Source organism: Acanthochromis polyacanthus, chromosome 18 (genome assembly GCF_021347895.1).
Source record: "Acanthochromis polyacanthus isolate Apoly-LR-REF ecotype Palm Island chromosome 18, KAUST_Apoly_ChrSc, whole genome shotgun sequence".
In the NCBI taxonomy this organism is placed as follows: Eukaryota; Metazoa; Chordata; class Actinopteri; family Pomacentridae; genus Acanthochromis; species Acanthochromis polyacanthus.
Window position 1 is genome coordinate 22,767,519 of NC_067130.1, and position 26,267 is coordinate 22,793,785.

The 26,267-nt window shown below is 42.8% G+C and overlaps 1 protein-coding gene and 1 long non-coding RNA gene across 8 annotated transcripts in view; both read left to right on the plus strand.

The window, feature by feature from the left end:
• LOC127530785 (uncharacterized) overlaps nt 1–26,267 on the plus strand; it is a 186,643-nt gene that overhangs the window by 16,973 nt on the left and 143,403 nt on the right. The window lies entirely within an intron of this gene.
• thnsl2 (threonine synthase-like 2) overlaps nt 1–26,267 on the plus strand; it is a 46,021-nt gene that overhangs the window by 11,412 nt on the left and 8,342 nt on the right. The window contains exons 2-6 of one of the 4 annotated variants that reach the window (XM_022218120.2): nt 11,916–12,042; nt 12,796–13,027; nt 13,316–13,510; nt 25,014–25,166; nt 25,675–25,914. In XM_022218120.2, coding sequence (XP_022073812.1) covers nt 12,805–13,027; nt 13,316–13,510; nt 25,014–25,166; nt 25,675–25,914 — 811 coding nt within the window. In that variant the 5' untranslated portion in view covers nt 11,916–12,042; nt 12,796–12,804. Of the gene's footprint in view, nt 1–10,088; nt 10,281–11,915; nt 12,043–12,795; nt 13,028–13,315; nt 13,511–25,013; nt 25,167–25,674; nt 25,915–26,267 lie in introns of those variants that run through there. The other 3 variants (XM_051938238.1, XM_022218121.2, XM_051938239.1) reach the window with 3 other exon arrangements.

The following is a 26,267-nucleotide window of genomic DNA, read 5'->3' on the forward strand; positions in this document are numbered from 1 at the left end:
ACCAGTGTAATAGTTGACTCTGTCGGGGTGGGAGGAGATTTGACTAAAGGAAAATGTTTGTTTTTGTTTTTCCAATTCTTGCTTTAGTTTGTCATTTTCTTTTCTGAGCATGTCATTCTCAATTTGGAGCACCAAAACATCAGAAGTACTTGGGGTCTGTTGAGCAGTGTCAACATGACTTGGGCCTGGTTCAGATCTTCCTTCCTCCTCTACAGTGGTAGGGAGCAGTTCCTTTCTGCATTTGGTTGCATGGTCGATTTGGTCAGGGAAAGTCTTTCCCTCATTCCAGGCAAACCGCGTCGGCCCAGCAGCTTTGCCATGTGGAAAGTGCCATCCACAGACCCGTGAGTATTGGTTGGGGGTGAAATCTTTACGCCTGAAAAAATAAAAAAAGAAAGAACATAAAACAAATTTTGCTGCATGCAGACAAACTGCAGTGTTTGTTTTTTGCATCCCTCATCATAGTATTATGATTTTAGATGCAGCACAGATACTACAATCCTTTTGTGTGAGTACAGGAGATACTGCAGTGGATCTGGATCCAAAATCTTAAATATAATACTACATTTTGAGAAACAAAAAAAAATCCTCTGAATGGCTTGGTGATTTCCCCCTCAAGCCCCCTTCTGCAAAAGCAGCAAAATTTTGCAAATTTAAATTAAAAAACAATAACTTTAATCTTGTAATTTGTAAATAATGACTTTATTCTCACAAACAATGACTTACATCTTTAAAATGGCCTTATTCTTTTAAGTAATGACTTGTCATAAATAATTAATCTTGTAAATAATGCTTTTCATCTTGGAAATGACAGTCATACACACGTGGACAAAATTGTTGGTACCCCTCAGTTAAAGAAGGAAAAACCCACAATTCTCACTGAAATCACTTGAAACTCACAAAAGTAACAATAAATAAAAATTTATTGAAAATTAAATAATCAAAATCAGCCATCACTTTTGAATTGTTGATTAACATAATTATTTAAAAAAACAAACTAATGAAATAGGGCTGGACAAAAATGATGGTACCCATAACTTAATATTTTGTTGCACAACCTTTTGAGGCAATCACTGCAATTAAACGATTTCTGTATTTGTCAATGAGCGTTCTGCAGCTGTCAACAGGTATTTTGGCCCACTCCTCATGAGCAAACAGCTCCAGTTGTCTCAGGTTTGATGGGTGTCTTCTCCAAATGGCATGTTTCAGCTCCTTCCACATATGTTCAATGGGATTCAGATCTGGGCTCATAGAAGGCCACTTTAGAATAGTCCAACGCTTTTCTCTCAGCCATTCTTGGGTGTTTTTGGCTGTGTGTTTTGGATCGTTGTCCTGTTGGAAGACCCATGACCTGCGACTGAGACCAAGCTTTCTGACACTTGGCAGCACATTTCTCTCCAGAATGCCTTGATAGTCTTCAGATTTCATCGTACCTTGCACACTTTCAAGACACCCTGTGCCAGATGCAGCAAAGCAGCCCCAAAACATTACTGAGCCTCCTCCATGTTTCACCGTAGGGACAGTGTTCTTTTCTTCGTATGCTTGCTTTTTGAGTCTATGAACATAGAGTTGATGTGCCTTACCAAAAAGCTCCAGTTTGGTCTCATCTGTCCAAAGGACATTCTCCCAGAAGCTTTGTGGCTTGTCAACATGCATTTTTGCAAATTCCAGTCTGGCTTTTTTATGAGTTTTTTTCAGCAGTGGTGTCCTCCTTGGTCGTCTCCCATGAAGTCCACTTTGGCTCAAACAACGACGAATGGTGCGATCTGACACTGATGTACCTTGGCCTTGGAGTTCACCTTTAATTTCTTTGGAGGTTGCTCTGGGCTCTTTGGATACAATTCCAACGATCCGTCTCTTCAATTTGTCATCAATTTTCCTCTTGCGGCCACGTCCAGGGAGGTTGGCTACTGTCCCGTGGGTCTTGAACTTCTGAATAATATGAGCCACTGTTGTCACAGGAACTTCAAGCTGTTTAGAGATGGTCTTATAGCCTTTACCTTTAAGATGTTTGTCTATCATTTTTTTTCGGATGTCCTGGGACAATTCTCTCCTTCGCTTTCTGTTGTCCATGTTCAGTGTGGTACACACCTTTTCACCAAACAGCAGGGTGACTACTTGTCTCCCTTTAAATAGGCAGACTGACTGATTATGAGTTTGGAAACACCTGTGATGTCAATTAAATGACACACCTGAGTTAATCATGTCACTCTGGTCAAATAGTTTTCAATCTTTCATAGAGGTACCATCATTTTTGTCCAGGCCTGTTTCATTAGTTTGTTTTTTTAAATAATTATGTTAATCAACAATTCAAAAGTAATGGCTGTTTTTGATTACTTAATTTTCAATAAATTTTTATTTATTGTTACTTTTGTGAGTTTCAAGTGATTTCAGTGAGAATTGTGGGTTTTTCCTTCTTTAACTGAGGGGTACCAACAATTTTGTCCACGTGTGTAAATAACTGTAATCTAGTAAATAACGTACATCTTATAAATTATGATTTAGATCTCCTAAATTATAACTTCATTTACGTAAATGGCTTTAATCTTGTAAAATATGACTTTATTCTCATTGATAATTACTTCAAACTCGTTGATAACTTTAATCTCGTAAATAACTACTTTATCTGGTTAATTATGACTTTATTCTCGTAAATAATGATTTTAATCTCTACATCTGTGTTTTTTTGGCTCACACACTCCATCATAACATCAGCAGGTTACCTTATTTAGGCTAATGTTTCGGGCTAATACTTAGCTAGCTAACGTTAGCTGCTAGCGCTAGCCTACATTTAATTGCGTTTTTCATGATTTGAGATCCAACTTACCGTATCAGTTTAAGCCATCTCCTCTTCTCTTTTTTATCCAGAGGAAATCGGTAGTACGAAATTGTTTTATTAACATCATTTCTGTTGTTACAACAAGGAACACAGCACTGCACCATTATACCGCGGTTTGGTTTGGACTCGGAAGTGACGTATTGGGCCCCGATGACGTAGTCACTAGCCATCCCCATATAAATACTTACCATTGTCGTCACGTTATGTCGCTTAATTGATTGCTGTGTTATCTTATCTGATTCCATTTTGTTGTTTTTCACATATAACTTCAGGGGTCCATCCATCCATTCTCTATACACCGCTTTATCCTCACTAGGGTACTCATTAGGGGGTGCTGGAGCCTATCTCAGCTGACTCAGGCGAAGGCAGGGGACACCCTGGACAGGCCGCCAGTCTGTTGCAGGGCTACATATACATACAAACAATCACACTCACATTCACACCTACGGGCAATTTAGAGTTATCAATTAACCTCAGCATATTTTTGGACTGTGGGACAAAGCCGGAGTACCCGGAGAAAACCCACACATGCACAGGGAGAACATGCAAACTCCATGCAGAAAGATCCCGGGCTCAGGCCGGGACTCGAACCAGGGATCTTCTTGCTGCAAGGAAGTGCTAACCACGACCCACTGTGCAGCCCAATATCAGGGGGGTCAAACTCATTTTAGTTCAGGGGCCACAGAAAGGCCTATTTCCCTTATTTGATCTCAAGTGGGCCCCAGCAGTAAAAACACAGCATAATAACCAATAAATCACCACAACTTCAACTTTTTCTCCTTTGTTTTAGTTTTAAAAAATACATTCTGAAAATGTTCACACTTAATGAATTATCTTTTCACTAAACATTGTAAACACATTGGAATTTCTTAAGAAAAACCTCAATTTCAACAGTATTAATCCTCAGTTTATCATTTACACCTTACAACTGACAGATCACAGAGTGTCTACAAAGACACAAAACATTCAGTCACAGCTATCTGGAGCTGAACAAGCTAGTATTTTATTTTATGTTGAAAACAACTTGTCAATTTCTAGAAATTATTTAAAATTTACAGTTTTACAAATTGAATGCTTTCTCTGTAATTGTTTACCCTTTGCAAAGTTGGGCCGAAATGAATCATCTGGCAGCCGTTTTTGGCCTGTGGGCTGCATGTTTGACACTCCTGGAAAAATAATCGGAGTAGACGATCGGAAGTGGGGACGTGATCAAGTATGCCGGTGTTCCAATTGCACATTAATGATGCGTTCTCACGTTTTCAGTAGCCCGTAGCGCACAATGGCCAGCGCAGCTTGTGCGCCGTGAAGAACAGACATTAAAGGGGAACTTCAGTTTTTTCAACCTGGGGTCTGTTTCCATATGTAATTTTATACATGTGAGTGATGGAGAAATAATTTTCGACATAGCTCCAGTATTTAGCCAGGCAGGCAGCTTAGCAGCTCAGCTAGCAGCTCGGCTAGCGAAAAGTATGGGGCAGCTGGCCCCCCGCGTCAAAGTCCGCCCTAACGTGCTTTTTGCCCCACACTGACCGGCTCAGATAGTCTCAATGAGTGTCCCACAACATACTAGAGATGAGAAGTGAACGAAAACCTACACATTACCTGGCGATTGCTCTTTGTTGTGGTCTGTATCCAAATCTCAGGACACTAGAAAGCAAATTTCGTTCCGAAATCGTGCGAGCTGTCGCACGATTTCGGAACGAGATTGGCTAAATACTGGAGCTATGTTGAAAATTCATTTCTCCATCACTCACATGTATGAAATTACATATGGAAACAGACCCCAGGTTGAAAAAAACCGAAGTTCCCCTTTAAAACAATAGTTCAGCTACTTAGTTCCGCGTAGACGGACCATTTCCTCCCAGTCACTCGCACCCCCCTTGTCATGCCTCACTATTTGAGAAACACTGATGCATAGTCTATGCTGCTGCCACGCGTGGTGTTCGCTCCCCGTGTTCACGTTACCAGATGGGATGGGGCGAGTCGCAGCACGGCATGAATGGTATGTGCGTGTGTTCTATGTTTCAATTTTTTTAAAAAGTGTAGATGCAGAGGGCACTTGCTTGATAGGGGCAAGGGGCAGGTGCTCTTACACCACCTCATGTCTATCTGTGCATGCCACTGCTTGCAGTTATCACTCAGTCAACAAAATGATTTAAAAATATCTTCAGCAAATACACAGGATCTGGTGTCAGTCGTTGTTGCTTGTAGACCTGAACACATATGAATAAAATATTTACAATAATGTTACATCATAGTAGCCCTAGGCAGTCATCATTCATGTGACTAGGTGCTAGAGGTGGGCGGAGCGATCCAAATATCGATTATATCGATCCCAGCGTGGGTATTGATATTGAATGATACCAGTGCTGCGATATCGATACATTAGTTTCAGTTCCAGTCCTGTATGTCTACACTGATGTGGCTTCAATGAACAGGTGATCTGCCTGTCAGAGGTTCTCCATCTGAGGAGCAGCAGCTAATCCTCTCTTGTGATTGGATGTGACTCACGTGACTCCGCGGCGCCAGACAAACAAGCAAGCAGGCACAGCTATATCATAAATCATAGTGATGGAAAGTAAAACTTTTAGCTTTTTAGCTTCTAACCACTATAAGAAAACAACTACCCGCGGCATTTAAAATTTAAAAATGCGCTCTGCTCTTGAAAGAGGTAGGGCACTTACATGCGCTGTTTTCTCTGCTCTCAGATAACAACACATGGACAAAATCAATCACTTTCATCTTGGACTCATCTGAAATGAGGACACTTTATCTTACTCTTTTATATAAGTAAATTTTGCTCTCACACCTGTCTGATCACCCAGCCACTGAGCAACATCTACCATAGTCTGCGCTGTGAGGCAAACATCGGTAAATGTCCCCTGATAAGCAAATGTTCAGCTTTTGAGGCGTTTCACCTCTAACAAGGTGGGACCAGGTGGGTGCTACAAACTTACAATGTGTATCACACTTTATTATCAAAGACAAGGGGGGGGGGGGGGGGGGTAAAAATTGTATTTGACATTACTCAAGTAAATGTGCAAAAAATATCTTAAAAATGTACTACTGCAAAAGTTAATCTGGAGTATCAGTATCAATATCGGCGATACTGGCCCTGTATTTACTTGGTATCAGATCGATACCAAATCTTGCAGTATCGCACACTTTGCTGGATAGCTTCCTCGCCTCACAGCTGGAAAATCCCATGGAAGTTGTCCTCCATGCAACAACGCACTTGAGGCACAGAGTTACGAATTGTGTACTCACTTGTAATAAGTATCAACATGGAAATGTCACCGACAAACAACACTGCTAACTCTACAGATCACAATAGTTCATCTGTCGCATTGCGTACTGGGAACACACACCTGCTCCCAGCATTATGTTGAGGTTCTGACACACCTCTCTTTGACCTCTCATACATCGAGATCAGCTGCAGTTTGATTTTGGGTGAGGTGAACCTATGGTCATTTTGACGAAGCCGATGGGCTCAGTTTAGCACAGCTGTGTTTTAAAATGCAGAAAGTTTTGGTTTACCTGGACTGGTTTAAACCTCTGCTGAGTGACAGAGTAAGCAGCGGCCCCTGCAGGCTGAGCTCTCCTGTCATGTTTCTGTCATTGCAGAAATGATAAGTGCACTGGCTGCCGTAAATGGTCTGCTTAAACGAGGTGCTGCTTAACTGTATAGAAGCTCAGAGAAGTGAGTAGACAGCTGTAGGAGGAGGCAGAGTAAGTGAGAGCTATTGATACATGTATTAAAAATATACAGTGCCTTGCGAAAGTATTCGGCCCCCTTGAACTTTTCAACCTTTCGCCACATTTCAGGCTTCAAACATAAAGACTTAAAATTTTAATTTTTTGTCAAGAATCAACAACAAGTGGGACACAATCGTGAAGTGGAACGAAATTTATTGGATATTTTAAACTTTTTTAACAAATAAAAAACTGAAAAGTGGGGCGTGCAATATTATTCGGCCCCTTTACTTTCAGTGCAGCAAACTCACTCCAGAAGTTCAGTGAGGATCTCTGAATGATCCAATGTTGTTCTAAATGACTGATGATGATAAATAGAATCCACCTGTGTGTAATCAAGTCTCCGTATAAATGCACCTGCTCTGTGATAGTCTCAGGGTTCTGTTTAAAGTGCAGAGAGCATCATGAAGACCAAGGAACACACCAGGCAGGTCCGAGATACTGTTGTGGAGAAGTTTAAAGCCGGATTTGGATACAAAAAGATTTCCCAAGCTTTAAACATCTCAAGGAGCACTGTGCAAGCAATCATATTGAAATGGAAGGAGTATCAGACCACTGCAAATCTACAAAGACCCGGCCGTCCCTCTAAACTTTCACCTCCAACAAGGAGAAGACTGATCAGAGATGCAGCCAAGAGGCCCATGATCACTCTGGATGAACTGCAGAGATCTACAGCTGAGGTGGGAGAGTCTGTCCATAGGACAACAATCAGTCGTACACTGCACAAATCTGGCCTTTATGGAAGAGTGGCAAGAAGAAAGCCATTTCTCAAAGATATCCATAAAAAGTCTCGTTTAAAGTTTGCCACAAGCCACCTGGGAGACACACCAAACATGTAGAAGAAGGTGCTCTGGTCAGATGAAACCAAAATGGAACTTTTTGGCCACAATGCAAAACGATATGTTTGGCGTAAAAGCAACACAGCTCATCACCCTGAACACACCATCCCCACTGTCAAACATGGTGGTGGCAGCCTCATGGTTTGGGCCTGCTTTTCTTCAGCAGGGACAGGGAAGATGGTTAAAATTGATGGGAAGATGAATGGAGCCAAATACAGGAGCATTCTGGAAGAAAACCTGTTGGAGTCTGCAAAAGATCTGAGAGTGGGACGGACATTTATCTTCCAACAGGACAATGATCCAAAACATAAAGCCAAATCTACAATGGAATGGTTCACAAATAAACGTATCCAGGTGTTAGAATGGCCAAGTCAAAGTCCAGACCTGAATCCAATGGAGAATCTGTGGGCAGAGCTGAAGACTGCTGTTCACAAACGCTCTCCATCCAACCTCACTGAGCTCGAGCTGTTTTGCAAGGAAGAATGGGCAAGAATTTCAGTCTCTCGATGTGCAAAACTGATAGAGACATACCCCAAGCGACTTGCAGCTGTAATTGCAGCAAAAGGTGGCGCTACAAAGTATTAATGCAAGGAGACCGAATAATATTGCACGCCCCACTTTTCAGGTTTTTATTTGTTAAAAAAGTTTAAAATATCCAATAAATTTCGTTCCACTTCACGATTGTGTCCCACTTGTTGTTGATTCTTGACAAAAAATTAAAATTTTAAGTCTTTATGTTTGAAGCCTGAAATGTGGCGAAAGGTTGAAAAGTTCAAGGGGGCCGAATACTTTCACAAGGCACTCTATATGATACGATACTGTCTACTATGAGGGGCCGTACAAGACTTAATTCATTCTCATCCTCTCATACTCGCATACATTCTCCTGTGACACACATACATTCTCCTCTCACACACATACATTCTCCTTTCACACACATATATTTTCCTTGCACACACATACATTCTTCTTTCACATACATATATTTTAATATTCACGCACACACACATTCTGCTTTCACATACATTTTCACTCATGCACACACATACATTCTCCTCTCACATGCATATATTGTCACACTTGCACGTACATACATTCTCCTTTCACATTCATACATTCTCCTAAATAAATAGACATATATGTATATGTACAAAGAAAATATATGCATGAAAGAGAAGAATGTATGTATGTAAGAGGAGAATGTAGGTGTGTGAGAGGAGAATGTATGTATGTGCGAGAGAGAATAGTGGAAAAGGAAGTAAGTATAGTGGAAAAGGAAGTCCATCGTTTTTTGCGCTGTGATTGGCTGAAAAGCTCAAGTGGGCGGTGATGTTCAGGTAACGGTTACCATTTCAGGTGGAGAGGAGTCCCAAGCGCTTCAGCAAGCCATTGGGGTTTTAAGAAACATTTTGTCATGGTTGATGCTACAGGTACGGACCCGTACCTGTAGCATCTGTACTAGAGGTACGGACCCGTACCCGTAGCGTCTGTACTGGAGGTACGGACCCGTTAAGGTCACTGAAGAGCTGGTGCCGGTTAACTATTTGCTGCACATTACAGGCAGTTTATATGAATGACTTTGACGGCGAACATTGTATAATTTAACCAAAAATACACCGTCTCCTCTCACACTTTAGACATTGCAGTTTTTACGCTTTTAGACGCCGTGTCTAAATTGTTTGAAGTCCAGTTCCTATTAATTAGTTTACTGCGTTCAGTGGTGGAAGCGGCTGACGAACTCCATTGCAAATGTTCCCATTTTCCCACGCTAATTTACAAGATAAAGTTAAGGATGTCGAATATGAAACAAACACTCGTGAATGGTGAGGAGCAGCTCTTTAATTCGGCATGAATTAAAAAAAACCACAAACTCGATTTACTGTGATATTGTGAGATTTGTTTGTGGTGATGTAAATTAGCCATTCAACAGAGTCCGCTAACATTAAAGTGACTGACGTGCAGTGTCTGTGTTGACAGACATAGAAAATACGTCAGGGTTTTGTTTAGGTTGTTAATATGTAATAGTCTGTCGCTACTTTTGAAGGTAAAAAAAATACTTTTCGTTTGCTGGCTGTTAGTTCTGCCATTTGTTTTGTTTGCTGTTTGTGCTTTATTAGAACAGGGTCACGTGAATAAAAAGTTTTGCTATTTTTAATAGTAGTGCTGATTTCAGCCCCCAAATCGCTGTCCGTGGAAAAAGTCAGATAATGATATTTATAAGAAATTATGCATGATAGAAAAGAGAACAGCAGATGACTGACATGACAGGCTCGGCACGCAGATTCACCTCGAATCACGGAAGCGCCTTCATCACTCGGATTACCAAGCCGGCTCATTAATATTCATGTACGTCGGATTACCAGCCAATCACAAAGCGCGTTCATCAGCCGACTCATTAATATTCATGTACGTCTCATTAATATTTATGGTAAAGTGCCGTATCCGTAGGCCACAGGCTACGGGTACGGGACAAGCAGCTAACGCTAACGCTACACGTAATCCTCCAGTTCGGCCTTGTGTAGCGTTAGCGTTAGCGGCTTGACCCGCTGCAGCGACTTGGAAGTTTGCAGGTCTGAAAAGTTGTCCCATCTCACTTTCCACAGTGCTGTGAGTAAAGTTTGGTGCAGATAAACCTGTCGCCCGCTGCTCAAGCGATGACGATAATATGTGACCGTTTCTGGGGATGACAAAATGTTTCTTAAAACCCCAATGGCTTGCTGAAGCGCTCGGGACTCCTCTCCATAGATATATACAAACGCTAGATGTCTCGAGACGGAGTCGGCGGCGTCGTCACTTGGCGGCCATCTTAGGACAGGGGACTGCTCTGGCGCACTGTACTGTAGTCAATGGTAAGGTGGATGATTTCCTCACTTTAACACTCATAACTCGCTCAATTCTTGATTAATTTACAAACGGTTTAGTTTATTACAAACCTTATTAACGTGGCTATGATTCAGGCTCAATTCCGAAATCGCAGCTTTTCGTTTTGAAAAATGTGGCATAGTTGTGTGTCTTTTCTGCTTGGCTACTCACATTGAAGATGGTGTTACTCACAATCTGATTTTCAATTATTAGGTTTTCCTGAGACCAACGTTTTTTGAGAACCTAATCTTTAGGCGAAATTACATTCTTTGTGGTTGTATTTATTTGCTTGTTAAGAGACTTTGATTGAGACCTTAGACTTATTGTTTGTATACATCTATGCCTGGATTAGTTAGCCTGCAGCCGAAATGCATTGTGGGTAATGTAGGCACCAGGTTCATGAAAAGAAAAGACATCATCTCTTTTTGTTGTGCATTGATTTTGGTTGAGCTTTGTTTTTATCTGTGCATTAGAAAGCTGATAGTAATAAAAAAGTGCAATGCTAAATAATAAAATTACATTTACATCCATTTATGCTGAAAAAAGCTGATATCTGTGTTCATTATTATATGAATTCAATGGTTTTAATTATTCTTATGTAAGCAGTAAAACAAGTACATCTCTGACGTTTATAACAAACCAAGCTGTTGTAAAATCGGTTGAAAATTGAGCAATCTACAGTGATTTTAAAATCCATGCTCCATTGACTTTAATGTTATGAGTGATCGAGCAGCCCTGTCCCAAGATGGCCGCCATGTGGCGACGTTGCTCCCCATAGGCTGACAGCGCTCATGAGCCATCTAGTGTTTGTATATATCTATGCTCCTCTCCACCTGAAATGTAACCATTACCTGAACATCACCGCCCACTTGAGCTTTTCAGTCAATCACAGCGCAAAAAACGATGGACTTCCTTTTCCACTATACTTACTTCCTTTTCCACTATTCTCTCTCGCACATACATACATTCTCCTCTCACACACCTACATTCTCCTCTTACATACATACATTCTTCTCTTTCATGCATATATTTTCTTTGTACATATACATATATGTCTATTTATTTAGGAGAATGTATGAATGTGAAAGGAGAATGTATGTACGTGCAAGTGTGACAATATATGCATGTGAGAGGAGAATGTATGTGTGTGCATGAGTGAAAATGTATGTATGTGAAAGCAGAATGTGTGTGCACGTGAATATTAAAATATATGTATGTGAAAGAAGAATGTATGTGTGTGCAAGGAAAATATATGTGTGTGAAAGGAGAATGTATGTGTGTGAGAGGAGAATGTATGCGTGTAAGAGAGTGAAAATATATGTGTGTGAAAGGAGAATGTATGTATGTGAAAGGAGAATGTATGTGTGTCACAGGAGAATGTATGTGAATATGAGAGAAAATATATGTGTGTGAGAGGACGAGAATGAATTAAGTCTTGTACGGCCCCTCATAGTCTACTGTGGAAGTGTAATATGTATATTGTGTGAAATTTGAAATTGGTTTGAATGCAGATGTCCAAGAAAACCCAGGAGACGCCAATAATGGATAGAATATCTGAAGTAAGATGGTTAGACTTCAGAATAAAGGTTGTTTCAAAGTTCAACTTTTATCTTTCTCGTCAGGGTCATCAGCTTGTCAAAAGATCTATGCCTCTTAGTTTAGCAGGCATTAACTACAAATCAGCAACGCCTGGTACCAAGTCTTCTGTACCTGCTGATTAATCAGTTTTAATCACTTTTGTTACAAGAGGTAAGTAGGTATTGTGCATGCTCTTTTCATTGTCTTTACCAGTTCATTGTTTTTGTTATTTATGCTATTATCTTTATATTAGCTAGTGTGAAGCCAGGAGCTTTCGTAATGTCAAACTTTGACAGCGATATTTGTTAATTTTCAACTACATCGCAAACCTAAGAGTTACGGCATGGTTCAAAATAATAACTGCTCAAACTCATGGGCAAACAAGTTTGTATGAAGTTCTACATTCTTTTACACTACCTTTCAAAAGTTTAGGCTCACTTAGAAATGTCCTTATTTTTGAAAGAAAAGCATTTTTTTCAATGAAGATAACATTAAATGAATCAGAAATACAGTCCAGACATTGTTAATGTGGTAAATAACTATTCTAGCTGGAAACTGCAGGTTTTTTGAAGGAATATCTATACAGGGGTACAGAGGAACATTTCCAGCAACCATCACACCTGTGTTCTAATGCTACATTGTGCTAGCTATTGGTATTGAAAGGCTAACTGATGATTAGAAAACCCTTGTGTAATTATGTTAGCACATGAATAAAGGTGTGAGTTTTCATGGGAAACATGAAATTGCCTGGGTGACCTCAAACTTTTGAACGGTAGTGTATATCATAACTTTGTGAAACAGATGTTAAATTTGATTAATTTCATATTCATTTTTATGCTGTCCTTTTTAGTTACTATAACCATGTTACTTCACAAGTGAAGTGTGAATGGCAGCTCTGGCAGATGTGTGACTCTTTGTTGACAGGCTTGCGAAATGAAGTACTGTAGTACTCGTGGTGGGGTCCATGGATGGGACTTCCGGGATGTACTGTTCTCAGGCTTCGCACCAGACGGAGGGATGTTCATGCCAGAGAGTTTGCCTGTACTTAGCTCAGACACCCTGAGGTGCTGGAAGGGGCTGCCTTACACTAAACTGGTGGTGGAGGTTGCCTCATTGTTCATTCCCACTCAGTTGATCCCCAGAGATGATCTTGAAGGTGAGCTGGGGGAATATTCACTACGATCACAACATGCAGTTTGGCAGTAAAAGATGTGTAAAGGAATCATAACAGGAGATCAAAGTAAATCTTGAACGGAAGTCATACTATTAGTGTGAACTAGGTAACCAAAGCCAGGTCATAGCATTTTTAGAATTTTCTGAATTTCTGAACAGAGGTTGCAGAATAGAGTTGCAGCAATTAGTCAATGAATCTTTCAGCTGATGGATGCAAAACAACTAAATTTGTAATCGAACAGCTTCCTCTCTGTGTGTTTCCATCTCACAGTCCTAGTGGGTGAAGCCCTGTCTGGTTTCTCTGTGCCTGAGGTTGTCAGAATTGTCCGACTGAAGAACGGTTTGTTTGTCTTGGAGCTCTTTCATGGAGACACCTTGGCCTTTAAGGACTTAGCTATGACCTGCACTGTGCGCTTCCTCGACTACTTCCTGCGAAAAGAGAATCGCAGAGCTATGGTCGTTGTAGGTAAGAAAGAAAAAACCTCTTTTTACTGTTTGGTGTAGAACAAAGTCCAAAACCAGAATCAGTATTTCAAAAATATATCCTTTTTAATCCAATGCTGCATTTAAAATGTTTGATTAAATGTAGGCACAAAAGCCATTTTTAAGAAAAGAATGTGGTTTGGATTAAAGTAACTGTTTTGTTAAAGTTGGAGACGTATTGTAGTTCTAGTTTATAAACATTTAGTTCATTAAGGTTTGAAGACTTTTGCAAAAATTGTGAAATTTTAAACCATCATGATCAGGGTTTTAAAAAAATTGACTGCTACTCGAACAGAGCAAACAAACACTGGTTCACCATACTATGTCTTTAACTGTTATAAACCCATCCATCTACCCCAGCCTCCTCCCTACACTCAATTTCTAAATCTGTAAGCATCACTTAAAATCTTCCTTTCACTTCAAGACTCATAATGACTAGGAAGCATAACAAATTATGAATACAGACATTTTCTGCCTTCTACATTTAGTCAAAAATAGATTAGCTATGACTGGTATCTTTCTTTAATATGGAGTCTCCAAATGGTCATGGTAAAACAAAAAAAAACAAAAACAAAGATGGCTGCTTCTGTGTTACCTCTGTCATGAAACCGGACGGTGTGAACCCAAGCATGGGCGGAGCTGGAGCTGGGGACCCCTCCAGGGGCGGAGCTGGAGTCGGAGCCAGGGGCCGCTCCAGGGGCGGAGCTGGAGCCGAGGGCTGCTCCAGGGGCGGAGCTGGAGCCGGAGGCCCCTCCTGGGGCAGGGCTGGAGCCGGAGTCGGGGACCCCTCCGGGGGTGGAGCTGGAGCCGGAGGCCTCTCTGGGAATGGGGCTGGAGCCGGAGGCCCCTCCTGGGGCTGAACTGGAGCCGGGACGGAAGGCCCCCCCGGGGCTGAACTGGAGCTGGGACGGGGGGCCCCTCCGGGGGCAGGGCTGAGGACAGGACTGAATTCAGGACTGGGGACCCCTTGGGGGGCAGGACAGAGGACAGGGCTGGACACATGACTGGGGCCCTCTCAGGGAGCCGGACTGGAAACTGAACTAGACCCGGAAATGGGGACAGAACTGGAGTAGGGATTGGGAACCCCACAGGGAACAGGACTGGGGACAGGACAGGGGAGATTACCACTGCAGGGGAACCACAGGGTGTTGGAGTGGCCACTGCAGGGGGACAACTTGGTGTTGGGGTGGCACTGAGTCTCTTCAGGCATTGGGGGAGACGCTATGCCCCCTCAAGGCTGCCGAGGGGGAGCTTCTTGCTCCTTAGACGCTGCAGGGGAAGCTTCTTGCTCCTTTAAGGCCGCGGTGGGAGCTTCTAGCTCCTTCAAGGCCGCGGTGGGAGCTTTTAGCTCCTTCAAGGGCGCCGGGGAGGCTTTACGCCTCTCAGAGGGCGCCAGGGAGGCTTTATGCCTCTCGGAGGGCGCTGGGGAGGCTTTACGCCTCTTCAAGGCTGCAGGGCCCACAAGGGCCGGAGACGGGGCGATGGCCCCCTCGAGGACAAAAGACGGGGCAATGGGCCCCACAGGAACCGAAGAGAGTGAGGTGACACGGGGCCTCTCCTCAGCTGGAGGGAGTGAGGCAGCACGGGGCCTCTCCTCAGCCGGAGGGAGTGGAACGGCTCAGGGCCTCTCCTCAACTGGGAGGGAGGAGACATGGGGCCTCTCCTCAGCCGGGGTTGAAACGGTGCCGACCCGCTCGAGAACTGAAACGGCGTCGACCCGCTCGGGAGCGGAGGCAGCACAAGACCCCTCCTGGGCAGGAACCAGGGACGAGGAATGGAGCAGCAGGCTGGGCAGGCTAATTGGCGTGCACAGGAAGCGCAGGAGGTCGCTGGGTAGGTAGGGAACCACCCATGGTTTTCGAAAAGCCATCTTGCGTCCCATTGCCACCGCCATATCTTTGTATGCCTGCCCAGCCGGCCTTTTCCATGCCTGCAGCAGGACAAACATGTCCATCTAAAAATCATATGATTCTGTGGTTTCAAAAAATGTCCCAGGGGCTGATGGGGGACAAGGGCAGGTCTAGATAGTCTGGGAAGCCTGCTGGGTTCTTGGTTGGGTGGGCCATTCTGTCACGAAACTGGATGGTGTGAACCCAAGCAGCAGGCACAGACAGACAGGTGAATTACAAAATAATTTATTAAACAGAAAATAACAGAGGGAGACGCTCCTTATGGGAGGTACGGAGAATAAACAGAACGGGGAAAACTAAACAGAACTAACTAAGGGCGGCGGCCTGGGACCGCGATGAAAACTAAACTAATACTAACGAGGGAGAGGAACTCACATAGTGTCTGGGAGGGGAGTCGGGAGATGAGGTGGGAAGCAGAGCTGAGGAAGACGGTGGCGGAGACGTGGTGAGAACTGAGCAGTAGGCAGACTGGGAGTTGATGGAGGAGGGGTGCAGATTGGGCAAGGGATTCCAGGGTGAAGAGGGAAGACGAAGCCGGTAAGGTAATCCAGAGAGCGGTGTGCTCGTGGCAGAGTGCGGCGTGTATGAAACGGAGTGCGGCATGCAGTCCACGAGGAGTCCAACCGGAATGTGTGTCTGACATAGGATTGCATTCAATGGCCCAGCAGAGTGCTGTTGGCAGAGCCAGGCTTTTGAGCAGCGCTTGATTGCTCATTCGAGCCGGCTGTGCTCTCAGCACAGCCGCTTGACTTTAGGCTGATGAGCCAGAGCACCGGAGCGGGAGGGGCGTGACTGTGACAGGTTAAAAAATCGATTTAGAAAAGATTAGAAATGGTTAAGGTATTAAAAGTGTATTATACACAGGTTTAAAAGCTGAAAGCAGAGTTTATGATGAGTCAATTATCAGTTAAAAACAAGTTAAAAAGGATCTATTATCCATAATTTTTTCGTTTACATGATTGTTACATTTAAAATGGTAAAACTGTACTAAAGATATAGAAACTATTTACATATTTACAAATGATTTAGAGGTTGATGATACATGATCGATTGCTTTGGTCTGGAGTTGTGTTCCTGCCTGCACTGTTTTAGCTCTGTGCTTTTTTGAATAAAACAAAATGGAGAAAGGACGCACGTCTCGTCTCTCTCTTAAGTTTTAGGAAAAAGTTCCACCAACCTCTCCCAAAATCGTGGAGCAGAGGGTACAACATTTGGAGGCACCGCTGGGATATTTAGTGAGTGAAAAATCCACCAGAAGTAAGTGGGAGCTCAAGCTGAATATCCCTATCGAACCCTAGCATGCCAAGCTAGCATCGGAGACACGACGCACCTCAGGCATTCACCGCAGCTCTGTCAGCACGTGCAGCAGGTTGTATCTACTAGTGAGCACAGCCACCACTAGAGGACACCATCTTATCACAAAGCTAACAGAAGCCAAGTTGAACTGTTTTGTGTCAAATTCTCTGATGAAAATGGAGTCAGAGCTGGAGAAAGTGCAGCTCGAAGTTACAGGAGCTTTATATGGACTGAATATTGAACAACTGCTAAAGATTTGCAACGAATTAAACATATCTGGACTTGAAAATGAGAAGCTTGAAGAAAAAACTCGAGGCCAGCTAATCACTTTTATCGTGAGCTATGTGGGAAGAGATGAGTTAGCTGAGCTTGAAGACGAGGGGATTTCTGATTTGCTCAGTATCAAAGACTTGATTGAAAGTTTAAAGATGCCAGAGTTAGAGCTATCAGGTGAAGATAAAGAGAGAGAAGACCTACAGAAAGAGGTAAATGTCCTACGAAGTACACTACAAGCTAAAGAAGAAGCAATGAGTCAGCTAATGAGTAAGAAAGTGAGCCTTCAAAACACACCAATAAAAAGAAGAGTGCCAATGCCCCAAGAAAATGCCATGTGGCGCAAAGACTTTAAGATATCAGGCCAAATAGGTGAGCCAGGACAAAAGGACAAGCTCACATTTTCAAGTTTGGCCAGGCAGATTGAAAGTGGGCACAGTAAGGGCTACCAAGAGGACGAAATAATTGACGCAGTGACTCGTGCCATTACACCTGGTTTGCAGCTTAGAAGTTACCTGGAAGGCAAAAGTGATCTGACTCTTCCCGCCCTGCGGAGAATCCTAAGGTCTCACTATCGGGAGAGAGGGGCTACTGAACTGTATAAGCAGCTTTCATCTGAGGTACAGAGCAGTAAAGAAACGCCGCAAAACTTCCTTCTGAGAGCTATGGACCTTCGTCAAAAGATTCTCTTTGCATCTCAGGAGGCTGAGTCAGGTTTAAAATATGATCCCGCCCTGGTTCAAAGTTTATTCCTGCACACCATCTTAACAGGTTTGCAAAGTGACAATGTAAAGAATGACATGCAGCCCTACCTTCTTCAGCCCGCCACCTCTGATGAAGTTTTGCTTGAGAAAGTAAATGTAGCATGTGCAAATGAAAAAGAACGACAAGACAAGAAGAAACAGACTGTTCCCCAGCGAACCACCGCTGTGCATGCTGTCCAGCCCAGTGACACCCCGGCACCTGTTGAGAAAAAGACTGTCCAGAAACAAAACCCAGCTGTCTCAACATCTGATCTGCTGTCAGAGATTAAAGAGATGCGGTCGGGGATGGTGCTGTTAGAGGACCTGCGAGCGGAAGTGTCCCAAATCAGAGAGTCCATGCAAAAGTCTACAACCACGACACAACTCACCAGCGGAGGACCTGAGGACCACTACCCAGCGCAGATCTTCACATCATATCCACCATACCAACTGGATCCAACTGCTCAGCACTACTACCCACAGCGGGCCCCTCCGGCCTTCCAGCAGCACTCCCGAGCAGCTCTTCAGCCATACCACCCAGAACCTGGCTTTGCATCGATGAGAGGCACTGCACAGTTCCAGCAGCGCTTCGCCCCTCAGCGTTTCTACACGCCCCGGCCACAGCAAAGGTGTTTTATTTGTATTCAAACAGGTGAAGAGTTTTGTCAGCACTGTTTTAGGTGTGGGAGCAGTGAGCATTTTCGAGCTGGCTGTAAAGCACCAAGGCCAGTTAAATCAGCAAAAGGTAACTCTTTAAACTAGGGGAGGTCACTCCAACGGGACATGGTGTGACCAGTGACATTAAAAGGTCCCTGTGTTGTTACAGTTGTGCTATACAAGGTGAAATTCAAAGTTTCAAATGTTGTTCTGTGTGTAAGAGCGCCCTCTACTGTTCCAAAAAGTGCCAAGGGGAACACTGGCCCATACACAAAACTAAATGTAAGCCCTACTCTTGTGGTAGTATTCAGAAGGGAAATAGGAGGTTTTCTGTGAAACAAGTCAAAAGTAAGATGTGTGAAAAAGACAAAATACCTTCAGTCAGGCAGTTAGTGGGAAGTAAATGTCTCATTAGATGCTTTTTGGGTAAAAACAAGGTTGAAGCACTTTGGGACTCTGGTTCACAGGTTTGTGCTATTGATGAGTCATGGAAGAACATTAACTTACCTGAGGTACGACTGAGAAATGTGAGTGAGATTATTGACCCAAGCGAACCCCTTCAACTTGAAGCAGCTAATGGTACAGACATGCCATTTGTGGGATGGGTTGAGATACCATTTAAACTTACTGCTAGTGACTCTGAGTTACTCATACCGGTTCTTGTGCTTAAAGGTAACCAACAGCAGTGTCCAATTATTGGGTTCAATGTTATCGAGCACTTGGTATCAGAAAGTATGAGGGATGAAACTAACTCAGGTGAAAAAGAGAAACTTTTGAAAGCAGTAAAATTAGCTTTTCCACAACTAAAGAAGAACAAAGCTACAACTTTCATAAAAGCAGTTAGTGTGGGACAAGCACATGAGTACAATGTGAAAACAAGAAACGAGAGAGTGACTGTACCTAGCCAGAGTTCAGTGTTTATTGAATGTAGGGTACAGGCTAAGCCATTTAAAGAGGACATTACACTGATTTTTGAACCTTTTGAAAACCCACAATGGTCAGATGGGTTAGAATTTTGTGACACGCTGGTTTCGGTGAAAGCAGGGTTCGCTCCAAAGATAACTGTAAGTGTGCAGAACCCTACCAACCATGACATTACATTATCAGGGAGAACCACTATTGGTACTGTGCAGTCAGTGGGGTCTGTCTATCCTGCTAACATCTTCAGTAAAGACCTTCTGTCTGCGGCCATCAACAAGATCAATGTCCAGGAGGCTTCAGGATGCACTCCCACAAGTGAGCAATGGGACCCTCCTGTGGACTTGTCTCATCTGGATGAAAATAAAAGAAAGACAATTCAGCAGATGTTAAGAGAGGAATCTGCATCCTTTTCAAAAACTGACAATGACATTGGGTGTGTGAAGAATCTGCAAATGGACATTTTGCTAAAGGACACTGAGCCAGTTTCGAAAACATATCTTTCTGTACCAAAGCCACTGTACAGGGAGATGAAGGACTACTTACAGGACTTGATAGCACAGGGATGGGTGGAAAAGTCTACTTCCTCTTATTCATCTCCTGTTGTCTGTGTAAGAAAGAAGGACGGTTCGCTACGTTTATGTATTGATTACAGGGAGCTGAATCGTAAGACACACCCAGATCGACACCCCATACCCCGGGTACAGGACGTGATGGACAGCCTGGGGGGAACACAATTTTTTCATTACTGGACCAGGGTAAGGCGTATCACCAGGGGTTCGTGTCCAAGGAGAGCAGACATCTAACCGCCTTTGTGACCCCCTGGGGCCTTTACGAATGGATAAGGATTCCTTTCGGCCTCATGAATGCGCCAGCTGCGTTCCAGCGGGGTATGGAGCAATGCCTAGAAGGACTGCGGGACGAGATATGCGTTCCTTATCTCGATGACATTCTTGTGTTTAGCAGGACTTTTGAGGACCACGTTGAGGACGTCAGGAGAGTTTTAAAGCGTCTTAGAGGCAATGGAATAAAACTCAAACCCCGAAAATGTGACCTTTTCAAACCAGAAGTGAGGTATCTCGGCAGGATTGTTTCTGCTGAAGGAAGCAAAATGGACCCGGCAGATACAGCTGCAGTGAGAGCCCTGAAAGACAAGCAGCCAGGTACTGTTGGTGAGCTCAGAGCAATACTAGGACTTTTAAGCTACTACAGGCAGTACATCAAAGATTTCTCTCGTATTGCTAGTCCCTTGTATGACTTGCTTAAAGCTCCTTTGAAAACAGAGACTCAGTCGAGAATAAGGAAAAAGACAATGAAACAGAACAACAATGTGCCCTCAAGTACCCCTATTCAGTGGAGTGATGTACAACAGTCAGTCTTAGAGCAGTTGATAGACTGTTTAGTTCAGCCTCCTGTTCTAGGTTTTCCAGACTTTACACAACCCTTCGTTTTACATACAGATGCCTCGAACCAAGGTCTAGGAGCTGTATTGTATCAGAGACAGAATGGCAAACTCCGTGTTATAGCATATGGGTCTAGAACTCTAACCGCAGCTGAGAAAAACTACAACTTACACTCAGGCAAGTTAGAATTTCTAGCTCTTAAATGGGCTATTACGGATAAGTTTCGTGATTACTTGTACTATGCACCATTTTTCACTGTGTTTAGTGACAACAATCCGCTTACTTATGTTTTGTCTACAGCTAAGTTAAATGCAACAGGATGTAGATGGGTTGCAGAACTTGCCGATTTCCATTTCACAGTGAAGTATCGTCCTGGTAGAGAGAATATAGATGCAGACAGTCTGTCTAGGATGCCTTTAGACATGGAAACTTATATGGAGAAGTGTTCAAAAGAAATGTCATATGATGCCATTAGTGCAACAACACAGGCAATTGACCATCAAGATGAATCTAGCGCAGCTTGGTCTATGGGTATTTCAGCTAAGAGTGCCACAGTGTCAGTGAGCATGCCCATAGCTCCACTTACTGTAGGACAGATCAAACAAGACCAAGAAACTGATCCTATTATCGGACAGATTGTGAAATATAAATTGACAGAGACAAAACCATCAGGTTCAGAACTTAAACAGCTTAATCAACAAGTTGTGTGTCTTTTGAGAGAGTGGGACAAGTTACAGTTTAATGACAAAGGTGTTTTATACAGACAAACAAAAACCAGAAAACAGCTTGTTCTACCTGGGAAGCATAGGTCAACAGTGTTAAAAGAACTACATGATGAGATGGGTCACCATGGTGTAGATAGAACCACTTCTTTGATAAGGGATCGTTCTTACTGGCCCTTCATGCAAAAAGAAATCGAAGACTATGTACTGAGAAAGTGTGTGTGTCTTAAGAACAAGAAACCAAGCCGCGAGACAAGAGCACCGCTCACAAACATTGTTACTACTCAGCCTTTTGAGCTTGTTTCTGTTGATTTTTTACATTTAGACAAATGTAAGGGCGGCTACGAGTATGTACTTGTTCTTGTCGATCATTTTACACGTTTTGCCCAGGTTTATGCTACCACAAACAAGTCTGGTAAAACAGCAGCAGACAAAATCTTTAATGACTACGCTTTAAAGTATGGATTCCCCCAGAGACTTCACCATGACCAGGGTGGGGAATTCCAGAACCAGCTTTTTGCCCAACTAAAAGAGTATTGTGGAGTAGCAGGCTCAAGGACAACACCATATCATCCAATGGGAAACGGACAATGTGAGCGGTTTAACCGGACTTTGATTCAGATGTTGAAAACACTCACTGAGAAACAGAAGAGTAACTGGAAAGACTCCTTAAACAAACTGGTTTATGCTTACAATGCAACGAAAAGTGAAGTGACAGGATTTTCCCCTTTTTACTTACTTTATGGACGGTCACCACGGTTACCAGTGGACATGTTATTCAGTTTATCCTCAAATGATGATCAAGGTGATGGTAACCATCAGAGCAACATGCAAAAGTGGAAAGAAGGTATGAAAGATGCATATGAGACCACACGAGAGAATGTAAACAAAGCTGGTGTTCGAAGTAAGCGACTTTATGACAGTAAGCTGAAGTATTCTACCCTGTTGCCCGGTGATCGTGTTTTAGTAAGGAACTTGACTCCACGCGGAGGTCCTGGCAAACTGAGAAGCCACTGGGAAGATGTTGTACATACAGTGGTTCGTCAAGTGAGCAAGGACATTCCTGTGTATGAACCGAAACCTGAGCGAGGCAAGGGCAGATCCAGAACTTTACATCGTAACCTTCTTCTGCCATGTGACCATTTGCCCTTAGAGACTTCTTTGCAGCCTCGTCCAAAGAAAAGGACTTTTACTAGATCAGCTGAGGCGCCAGAGATCCACTCAGATGAGAACGACGACGATGACGAGTGTTATCCAGTGCTACGCCGCCTAAACACTCGGCCCGATTCACCACAGCCTGAAAGGACCACAGAACCGACTCACCAGGAGGAAAACCAACCTGAAGAGGTGTTGCTGGAGTGCGGGCCTGAAGCTGCAGATGTTAACCAGCCAGAGGATGATGTTGATCAGGTAGAAGACCAGCCTGTGGAGGTGAGCCTTCCTTCTCCTCGCCCACCTGTTTCTCCTGCCTACTGTGATTCTAATGAAGAAGTGACTCTGAGACCAAGACGTGAATCCAGAAAGCCAAAAGTTTTCACTTATGATAAACTGGGTACACCTGCATGTTATAACATTCAGACTTTACCTTATTATCCAGATCAGAGAATGCCATGGGTCTACTATGTTCATCCTTATTCTTTCCCAGAGTTCTATGCACAATATTGATATGGGTAATCACATATCTAGCTGAATTTGAGTAAATGTGGTTTCATTAGACTCGCGCTGAAAGATTTAATTAGAAGTCATAACGTCATTCAAACTGTGTTTATGGTGAGACAATGGTGACTTGAAGGAAAAGGAAAAAATTTGGTTCATACCAGTATACGAAATATGCATTTACTTTTGAAATGGACACTTTACACTTGAGACTGTGCATGAGCTTTTACTCAAAGAAACAGGATGTATGAAAAGAGTTCCAGTCTGTAAACATTTGCAAATGAGTGAGTTTGAATATGCACTTAACTAGTATTTTGCACTTTGATAGTGGTATTATACCCAGGAATTCATGTGTCCTGATGTTGGGGACAACATCTATTTTGAGGGGGAGTATGTGACAGGTTAAAAAATCGATTTAGAAAAGATTAGAAATGGTTAAGGTATTAAAAGTGTATTATACACAGGTTTAAAAGCTGAAAGCAGAGTTTATGATGAGTCAATTATCAGTTAAAAACAAGTTAAAAAGGATCTATTATCCATAATTATTTCGTTTACATGATTGTTACATTTAAAATGGTAAAACTGTACTAAAGATATAGAAACTACATATTTACAAATGATTTAGAGGTTGATGATACATGATCGATTGCTTTGGTCTGGAGTTGTGTTCCTGCCTGCACTGTTTTAGCTCTGTGCTTTTTTGAATAAAACAAAATGGAGAAAGGACGCACGTCTCGTCTCTCTCTTAAGTTTTAGGAAAAAGTTCCACCAACCTCTCCCAAAATCGTGGAGCAGAGGGTACAACATGACAACCTCCATAATTTGATGTCTTTAATTGAATTCTTACAATCCCTGGCCTAATACACTGCCTGTCTAAAAAAAAAAGTTGCCACTTGGATTTAACTAAGCAAATAGGTAAGAGCATTCCATTGGATAATTACTACAGTGATGAATATGTTTTGACTGAGAGCAGCTTATTTAACCCAAGCTTGTACAGTGAGTAGCATCTCATTTGTTAAACAACCATGTTTAAGTGGTGGTGAACCATCATTTTCAATCAACAAATGTGGTTTGATGCATCCAGATTTACCCTCTTCCAAAGTGATGGGTGCATCAGGGTAAGAAGAGAGGCAGATGAAGTGATGCACTCACCATGGCTAGTGCCTATCGTACAAGTCTGTGGAGGCAGTGTTATGATCTGGGGTTGGTCAGGTTCAGCAATGTTATGTGCCCAAAGAATGAGGTCAGCTGACTACCTAAATATACTGAATGGCCAAGTCTTCCCATCAGTGGAATTTTTCATTTCTGATGGCATGGGCATGTTCCAAGATGCCAGGATTCATGGGTCTCACATTGTGAATGTGTGGTTCAGGGAGCATGAGACATCATTTTCACACTCGGATTGGCCTCCAGAGTCCAGACCTCAGCCCCATTGAGAATCTTTAGGATGTGCTGGAGAAGACTTTGTGCAGCGGTCCGACTCTGCTGTCATCAGTATATATATAATTAATGCATCTCTGGACAGAAATAAATGCTGTGACTTTGCAGAAGCTTATTAAAACCATGCCACAGTAAATGTGTGTCATTCTCAGAGCCAAAAGCGGTCCAATGAAATATTAGTGTGTGCAACTTTTTTTTTGACAGTGTATTTTTAACTAGCTTCATGCTACAGACAAGAGCTGAGGGAAAAAACAGCAGCACATTGTATCTGTAAATACTGTGTGAGGCTGAATGTGATAACCCTTCTCACTTTTGCATCTAATTATTTTTGCATTTACTGGACATTTGCACTACCCAGACAAAGAATTCATTTAAATTTGGTGCTTGCATACTGTCAGATAGACATTATTTACACTTGATAATAAATGTCATGTATGTAAATCGATCCACTTGTGGTTTGATCTCCAGGTACATCAGGGGACACTGGTGGCTCAGCCATCCAGAGTGCAAAAGGTATCCCTGGGTTGGATGTGGTGGTGGTTTACCCCCGAGGACGCATCACTCCAGTACAAGAGAGACACATGATCTCCTGCGTGCAGGATAATATCCATGTGTTTGCAGGTACATTGGTTGAAGCTGATATAATAGTGACTGTTTATACATTTTTATGTGAAGTTATTTATACTTTCAACTTTAAAGTATAAATAGGATTAGATAAATGGAGCTGGGGATCTGCTTTCTAAGAAAAAATTTAAAGTTTCAAGATTATCTTAGAAAGTAGATCCCCGGTTCACGTCTCGGCCTGGGATCTTTCTGCATGGAGTTTGCATGTTCCCCCTGTCCATGTGTGGGCTTTCTCCAGGTTCTCTGGCTTCCTCCAACAGTCCAAAACATGCTGAGATTAATTGGTAGCTCTAAATTGTCTGTAGGTGTGAGTGTGATTGTTTGTCTCTATGTGTAGCCCAGTGATCGACTGGTGACCTGTTCAGGATGTCCCCTGCCTTCACCCTAAGTCAGCTGGGATAGACTCCAGCCCACGGGACCCTAATGAGGACTAAGCGATAAATTGATAATGAATGAATGGATTGAGTTTCTTAGAATCAAATACGGTCTGTTTTTATTTTGTTAGCGGACGGCAGCTCAGATGACATAGACAAGCCTCTGCGCCATCTGTTTGCTGACCAGGACCTGGTGAAGTCTCATGGCCTTATGAGCCTCAACTCAGTCAACTTCTCTAGAGTCATGATACAGCTCGCCCACTTCATCTATGCTTATCTCGAGCTCAGTGGAATGGAGCAGACTGACGCTGATGCAGCCCTGCCTGAGCTGGACGTGGTGGTTCCAACTGGAGGGGCAGGAAACATTGCAGGTGGGTTGATTACTGCTATTCTACACAGCTGATAGCTCATTTACCTTATGTATTCTTTGCCTTATTTACAGAATAAACAGAAAATAATTTCACATTTTGACAGTTTAAAGGCTTAACATTGGAGCACCTAGATCGCTCATGTGGTTGAGGAGGTGACCCATGAATGGGGGCTGAAAGTTCCTATAGGAGGGGCCACGATCCATGACATGATTTGAGATTTGTCATTTTCCATCTTTTCTCCCCAACATTTCCTGTCACTCTTCAACTACTCCATACTAAAGGACAATATAATAGAAATTTAATAGTCAAAAATTTCCTGAAATATTGTATTTTATTTCTTCTTTATTCACACT